A 7,762-nucleotide genomic window follows, 5' to 3' on the forward strand; every position below is an offset into this window, starting at 1 on the left:
ACCAGCCTGCCAGTTACCTGGCACTGGCACTTCCCAAACTCTGTCGGCACTTGGGGTCTCTGGAGCACACCAGGGGATGCAGGCGAGAGGGTGAGAGGCTGGGGAGGAGGAGGAGGCACACCTGGTCACACCACAAACATGGACACTGTCTTGGCTCTGGTTAAAAAGCCTGGGCCAGTTCCAAAGGTATTCGGGGTCCCCCAAAGGCTCCCACCTCCATCCATAAGGGATCTGCTCCACAAGTGTGGGGACAGACACACTCATCCCATGTCAGATACAGCCCTACACACACCCCATCCCACACCCCTGAGGAATCCCCCAGTCTGGAGCTGATGCCTGACACAGCTCATATCCCACGTGGCTGTGATGGAACAGCAGACCTTTCATCCCTCCCAGGACCTGGAAACGACAAAGGGGACACAGGAGAGGAAGAACGGGGCAAGAGGAAGAGGATGAGGGGGGCAGGCAGCCCTGGGGGGCGCGGGGGGCCACGCCTAAGCTCCGGTGCAGCACAGGGGATGTGGCAGAGCTGACCCCTCTGCGGAGGTTGCCGTTGCCATCGATCCCTGTTGCACTCAGGCTCATTAGGGCCGGGGAGCTGCTGCGAGCGGCTGCTGGAGGAGACAGACGGGGGGAGCGCTCGCTGTGGCTCCCTGGATCGTATTAAATATTTACTTTGTTTTGTTTTGTTTTTCCCAGCTATATTGATCAGAGATGGAGTGTGGGGAGGGGAGCAAGGGGGTGCTGTGGGATGCTGGGAGGGAAAAGCAGAGGCAACGGCTGAGCTTGGAAAACGAGGACAGACCCTGTCGGGGCGTTCCCGAGGGATTCACCTGCTCTCCGCAGGGGCACCCGGTGCTGTCACCCTACAGAGATGCTCCCCTCAGAGCCATTCACCCCCCTCAGGGTCGGGACGGGCATCACCAGCACACGGAGGGTGCAGTGAGGTGGCTCCCACTCCCCAACCCACACCAGCCCCGTCTCAAGGGATGCAGGACGGGGGGATGCCCAACGCGAAGGCACCTCATAGCTTGGGGTATCCCCCCGCCCCGGGCCGAGAGGTGCCCCCCGCATCCCGGCTGGGCCCCGGGAGCGGCCGCGCAGTCGGCACTGTTTCTATTTCGAGAGGAGCTCTACTGGAAAAGGAACAAAAGCCGAGGGAAGCTATAAATAGCCGCCTCCTTCACACCAGCGCCTCCTCCGCCCCAGCATCCCGCGGCCGGGGGGGTCCCGCAGCATGGCCAAACATTCAGCCCCACCGCCAAACCCCCTCCGCGTCTTCGAGCCGACATCTCCATCTGAAAACCAGAGGGAATAATAAGCCGGGGGATATCTGCCGCCGGAGCAGAACTGGCTCTGAGCAGCGGTTTGCCAAGTTCCCGGCGGCTCTGCCCAGCCTCAGCCGCGTTCCCCGGGGGATTTGCCGCTGCCCAGCCGGGCTCTGCACCCAAAAACACCCCGCGGGGACGGATTCCACCACCTGGGGATGCTCCTCTTGTCCCTGGCCCTATCTGCGGCTGGCAGGGAGCAGGAAGAGCCGAGTGGCTCGGGCAGACCTACTTTCAAGGCTTTAATCCTTTTCGCTTAAAGAATCTTTTTTTTTTTCTCTCCCCTCTCTTTCTTTTTTTCCCTTTCTTTTCCTTTCCGCGCGGCAAAGATGGGGCCTGATCAGAGGAGAGACGCAGGGAGCTGACAAGCTGCGGCGTACGGAGAGAAAGGAGAAAGAAATACATATTTATTACCCTCAATTGTTAAAAAATAGATAGCAGCAGATCTTAGGCCCTGGCAGAGGCACTGCAGAGTCGTTTGTCTGAGGACTATTTTGTTTTTTAAATTCCATTGAAATTATAATATGCTGGGCTTGTTAGCACAAACACCCCGGCATACCCCTGCCGACGGGGGATCATCCCAACCCCTCTCCTGGCTCTGGTGTGCTTCCCGCAGGGTGGCTGTATCCAGCACCCGATGGGATGCCGAATTTGCAGGCAGCGGGGAAGGAGGAAGGGAGGGTGGCTGAGGGAGGCAGGAGCCGGCAGCGGATGCAGCCGGCAGCCTTTGTCCCCATCTGCCTTCACCCCGGGGGGATCAGAAGGGCTCTGCCCGGTGCAAGCACATCCCAAAAGCACATGGATACCCAGGTGGGTGAAGGTCTCACGGACAAGATCTCACCCAGGTCACCTCGAGCCAAAAAGCCCCGTGACATTCTCCGTGCCCAAGGATGAGCTTTGCGCCCCTCGGGTGGCACCGTGGGGGTCCCGCGGTCACGGGGATGGGGTTTCCCCAAGCAAACCAATGCAAACGCTGGTGCGAATGCAGCTGGAAAAAAATAGAAAGCGGTTCCCAAGTGCGGCACACGGGGCTGGCGGAGCCGCTGGCACCTCCCCTCCGCTTGCAGGGCTGCTCCGTAAGGAGCCCTGCCAGAGCAGCAGCAGCCAAATTCCCTCCCGCCGCTGCTCCCCAGTAAACAGCGGCTGCATCCTCCCCGTGTGATGGTGATGCCGGGACTTGGGGAGCACGTGGAGCACCTCTGACACCCTCCGGCTCCAGCACCGCGCTCTCCCCACAGACGGGATCTGTTTGGATGCCCTGGACCACGATGGACACACAGCCTGCTGTGCCATCTCCAGGGCCAAATCCCGCAGCCACCCCATCCCGCTGGCCGTGAGAGACGCAGCCCTGAGTGGAACCAGCTTTTGGCACCGTGAGCGGTCGCAGCTCTCCCAGCCCAGGCAGGAGCATCGCTAAAAGCTGCTCACCAAAGCTGGGCCGGCTCCAAGCTGCCGTGCCGGCTCCGAGCCGCCGTGCCAACACCACCGGGAAGCAAGCAGCCAGCGGGCACATATGCTGTTAAAAAGGAAAAGGAGCTTTCTACACCAAATGGAGCATTTTCCGCTTAATAACCCCCAATCCTAATCTGCACAAAGAAGATTGCCCCCCGCATCTCCCCGTCCTGCATCTGCCGCTCGCCCTGCCCGCACTTAACACCCGGGCAGAGCCGCGGCTGCCCCACCAGCACGTGCCCTCGGCAGGAAAAGCAGGAGAAAGACCGACCATTGGGAAAACAGGCGATGCCCAGCACTGGGCTCATCTCCTTTGTCAGCACCGAGCCTCCACCATTTGCCATCAGTAAAAATAATATTCCTAAAAGTGTCCCCCCTCTGATTGCTGGGCGGCAGGCGCAGGGCTGTGGGTTTCCATGGTGATGCTGTTCCGCAGGGATGGTACAGGGGGATCGGTGGGATTGGTGCTTCCTCGATTTGGGAGATGGGACGCGGTGTTGACATCCGGAGCGAGGACAGCACCGGCCCTGCTGCTGGCAGAGGATCCCGAGGCTGAGCCAGCTCCTTCCACCTTGGGCTTGAGCAGCATCACCCAAAATAGCAGGGAAAGAGCATCCTTGCTGGAGAGGACATGGATGCTCCTGCATCCCAGTGGTGCTCCTGAGGCCGTGCCCTGCACCCCTGCCCGTGCCACCACACGGACCCCTGGCTCCTCCTCAATGACTCCCACCAGGATCCCGCTTGCTCCCAGCCTCACGGCTCTCCCTGCAACCTCCCACTTGTTGCCTCTGCTCTTCAATCAGACTCCAGCCTCCATCAGTGGGTTCCAAACGAGGGCAACACCTTGCCCATCCCAACCTGCTGGGAACCCAAACAACAGCCACCACTGCTGGGGTGCAGGTGCCTGTGCTGCTGCTGCTGCTCCACCAAAGTGCTCTGCAAATATAATCTGCTCTTAATAACCCGAGTCTCTACTGATCGTGGCTAAACCCTGGAATTGCACTTTGCAAACAAAGCCCAAGTTTTTGGCTGTTTGGGGGAGACTGGAGCAGCTCCCTTGGGTGGGGACGGGCAGCAGTGTCACCCAGGGGTGCCCCAATGTGGGGCAGAGCAGGACAGGTGGCTGCCCCAGTGATGTGCGGCTGAGGCAGTCGTGTCCTGGGTCACTCTTCTGCAAGGGGGGCTTTGTGTCCACACTCCCACAGGGGCACTGCCAGGAGCAGGGGACACCCCAATGGGAGACAGCCCTGGTCACACCTGGCCACCACCACCACATCCCTCCAGGCTCCCACACTTCCCTGCCTGGCTTTTGCCTTCAAACAAGATTTTGGCTCTTGCTGTCAAAACCCATCAGTTTCCAGCAGCCCAAGTTCCTGCCCGGCCCCAAGGCAATGACATCCCACTCGTGGCCTCATCCTGCAAACCACGGAACCCCCTGCCCGTGATGCCGGCCCGTGCCGCCGGCTCCAGCACCGCCAGGTGCTTCAGGGAAAGACGGGTGTGAAATCACTCTGGAAAATGCATATTTTTACGTCTCCCCAGCAGGTTCACTGATGTTTTTAGGGCAGTGCTTGGAGGCCACCTGGAGCGTCACCCACAGCCTCCGGCACCCAGATGGGACTGTGGGGCACCGGGTGCAGCATTTTAGGCAAAAGGTGGGAATAACATCCAGCCAAGCGTGGCCACGGCTCTGACCCTGCCGGGCTCCATCAGTGCAGGTCACTGAGCAGCGACGGCTCCTTCGCATCGCAGCCTCAACTCCAGGTCTAGGCAGGTCTCGTCTGCCGAGCCCTCCTCGCTCCCCCCAGCACCACCGCAGGGACAGCCTGGGCCGCATCCTGACCCCCTCCCCCTTGCTTCACCGGGCACAGAGAGCTTGTGGCTTCCTATCAGCTCTTTAGGAAATTAAACTTTTATAAGCAGAAAGGTTTCTGGGCTCTTGGCTCCCCGGCGCAAGAACCGCAGTCCAGCCTGCGCCTGCACCCTGCCCACTGACTGCTGCCCTGGCAGGGAGGGATGGAGGCTGGACGCCCCGTCGATGGGATGAGCGATGGAAGGGACAGGGATGTGGCTGCCCATGACCTTGGTGTCATCCTTGACCTGGAAATCTCCTTCTCCTGCATCACCAGTGTTGCACTCCTGCCTGCAGCTGCCTGCGGCCACCTCTGACAAGGCTGTGACACCCCCACCCGGGATGGAGCTGCACCCCACGCTGTCACCCACTGCCACGCCACCAATGACATCTCAGCGCACGGAATCCACCCTGAATCCCACCGGTGACTCCATGGACGAAGCTCACAGGGCGCAGGAGGCCCAAAATGCCCCCAGGAATCACAGCACTTCCCCGGCCATGCTGCCGCCATCCTGCTGCAAACGACTTTGCCCGTGCAGCACCGCGTGTGAAGCCGTCCCCTCGGAGCCACCTCCTCTGGAGATGTCAACCACGCACAGCTCCTGCTGCCTCAAGTCCTGCCATGGCCCCAGCCTCAACCCTGGTCCCCGTCAGTGGGACGTGGAAGGCGGTGGCAGTGCCACCATCAGCCCGTGCTGCCACCCACCAGCACAGCCTTGCGTTGCCACCATCCTTGACAAAACCAGCCGCCCCCGAGCCCTGCAGAGGGGTTTGGCCCCAGCGCAGCGCCCCAGCAGCAGCTGTCCTCTTTTGCCCTTGCCTCACATGTTGGGTGTCCCCTTTGCACCCCCCTTGGGGTGAATGCAGGGGACGGGGACCCCCTGCCCAGGGACACCTGGCCACGGTGAGGCAGGGAGGAAGAACCTGTCGGCAGGATGGAGGCCTCCTCTAACTGCCTGTTGAATTATTCAGGAACGGTATTAACTTATAAATGAGTGTGTTTGACTGATTTTGTGGTTGATGTACAGATAAATTCTAATGAAAGACAGCTACAAGATTTTAAATTATTAATTAGACTGCCACTTAACAAAGCCTATTTGGCACTCTATTTCCTTGCTTAACAAGACAAAAAACTTTAAGAATAGGTTTTGCTTTAGCCCACAGGCTCTTCAATTTGCATTTTGTTTTTCTAGCTCCACAAATGAAAGCTGTAGATCTTGACCTTAACAGGCTACCCCTGGTGGGATCCAACCCCGTCAGCAGCCTCGCTGCCTGCTTCCACCTCAGACTCCCAGTTTCCCAGCCTGGATGATGCTTTTCTTTGAGCCGGCAGCACCAGGGCTGGGAATCAAGGCTGAAAACCAGGACTGCTCCAAAAGCTTGGGGTTTATTCTCAAGTCATCCAGCCCGGTTGGGTTAATACGCCAAACGAAGCTGAGGCGGGAGCCAGAGAAAGGAGCATTCGAGTGCGAGGCCCCACAGCCGCAAGGTGACATTTCCCCCAGTGGGAAAAAGCATCCCTGGGGTGGCAGCGGGGGCTCTGCCCTGCCTGGGGGTCCGCACCTCAATGCCAGGGGCTGCAAGCACAGCGTTGGCACCTTCTCCCGCTGCTCGAGCCTCGTCAGAGACGGGCATGTGCTGCTGGTGGCGAGGGCTGGGCCTGGGGCTATGTGGCCGCCCCCTCCCCGGCCATGGGACAGCAGCGGGGGGGTCCAGCGGGGGTACCCCAGCATGGCACCGCTGTCCCTAGCATCTCCCTGGGACTGGCCCCAGGTGCAGCGGGGCTGGGGGTCCTGCCTCCCCCATCGTCCCGGGCCCCCCGGGAGGGCCGGCTGCTCCCCTCGCTGTGATGTCACAAAGCTCCCCGATGATGTCCCAGGCGGTTGCCATGGAAATCGCGTGATGTCACAGCGGAGCGATTCTCCTCGGGGGGGGCGGAACGGGACGGCTCGCCCCAACTTCCCCGCCGAACCCCCCGCGCTTCCCGGTATGCCCCGTTTCCCGTTCCCTCGCCCTGAGGGACGAGCAGCGACCCCCCCCGCGCCCGCCGCATCCCCGCTGCCTCCGGGACCCGCCGTACCCCGCTGCCGGCGGGACCCGCCGCGTCCCCGGTCCTGCGGGACCCGGCGCCTGCCCTGCCTCCCTTCGCTCCTCCCGGTCTCCCGCCTCCCCGCCGCGCTGCGCTCCTGCCGGTGCCGCTCCCCGGGGGGTGCCCGAGCCTCGGTAGCGGTGCCGGTAACGCGGTGGCGGCGGGGGGCGCCCGGCGGCGCGGCCCCAACTTCGGCGGGGAGACAAACTTCGGGGCCGGCCCCGCTGCCCCCGGTGCCCGTGGCACTCGGTGCCCTCCCGGTGCGGCGCTCACCTTGGCGGAGCATCTTGGAGCCGGGGTGGGCGCGGTCTCCCGGCGGCGGTGGCGGCGGCGCTCAGAGCCTCGGGCGAGGCGGCGGCGAGCGGTAGCGGCGGCGGCGGCTGCTGCTGCTGCTGCTGTACCGGGAACGAGGAGCCGGAGCCCGGGCGAGCGGCCCCCGCGGGGGCATGGCGGGCCGAGCCGCAGCGGCACCGGGGAGCGCCGGCCCCGGAGCACCGGGGAGCGCCGGCCGCGCCTCTGCCCGCCGCGCGTCCCGCCGCCGGCTTTTAGGGGGGAGCCGCCCCCTCGGGGCTGGGGCCGCCGCCGCCCCCCACCCCCTCGGGCAGAGCCTATAAAGGGGTGCCCGGTGCCGGTGCCGCGCTGCCTGCAGCGGCGGGCAGGGCTGGGCAGGGCGGGGCGGGGCAGCGACGGGGCGGGCAGGGCTGGGCCGGGCTGGGCTGGGCGAGCCCCCCCCCGGGCCCCCCCTTCCACCGCCGCCGCCGCCTCTCCCGCCTCCCGTGGACAGTTCGTGAAAGTGCCGCTGCTCCCGTTCCCCGCGCCGCCGCCCTCCCTCCGCCCCACCGGGAGATACGGCCCAGCGCCGCCCCCCCGGGGCTCTGCGGTCCCCCCCGGGACCGACTGTCACCCCCGGCCTATCGTTGTCCCCTCTGCCGTCGTCGTCCACACGGTGCCCCGTTCTTGCACCGAGGCTCCGCCGCGCCGCCCCGCGCCTGCCGTGGTCACGGCTGTCCCCGCTGTCCCGCCTGCCCAGCACCGTCCCTG

At 63.3% G+C, this 7,762-nt stretch overlaps 1 protein-coding gene across 1 annotated transcript in view; it reads right to left on the reverse strand.

Annotated features, from left to right (window-relative positions):
- The window catches only part of RTN4RL1 (reticulon 4 receptor like 1), a 29,907-nt gene extending 22,683 nt beyond the window's left edge, over positions 1-7,224 (reverse strand). Inside the window, exon 1 of the mRNA XM_042026168.1 lies at positions 6,995-7,224. Coding sequence (XP_041882102.1) covers positions 6,995-7,007 — 13 coding nt within the window. The 5' untranslated portion in view covers positions 7,008-7,224. The remainder of the gene's footprint in view (positions 1-6,994) is intronic.
- Positions 7,225-7,762: the final 538 nt, after the last annotated feature.

This window comes from Corvus kubaryi, unplaced genomic scaffold (genome assembly GCF_017639235.1).
Source record: "Corvus kubaryi isolate FWS band 111438036 unplaced genomic scaffold, C.kubaryi_AGA036_p1.0 37284, whole genome shotgun sequence".
NCBI classification, from domain to species: domain Eukaryota; kingdom Metazoa; phylum Chordata; class Aves; order Passeriformes; family Corvidae; genus Corvus; species Corvus kubaryi.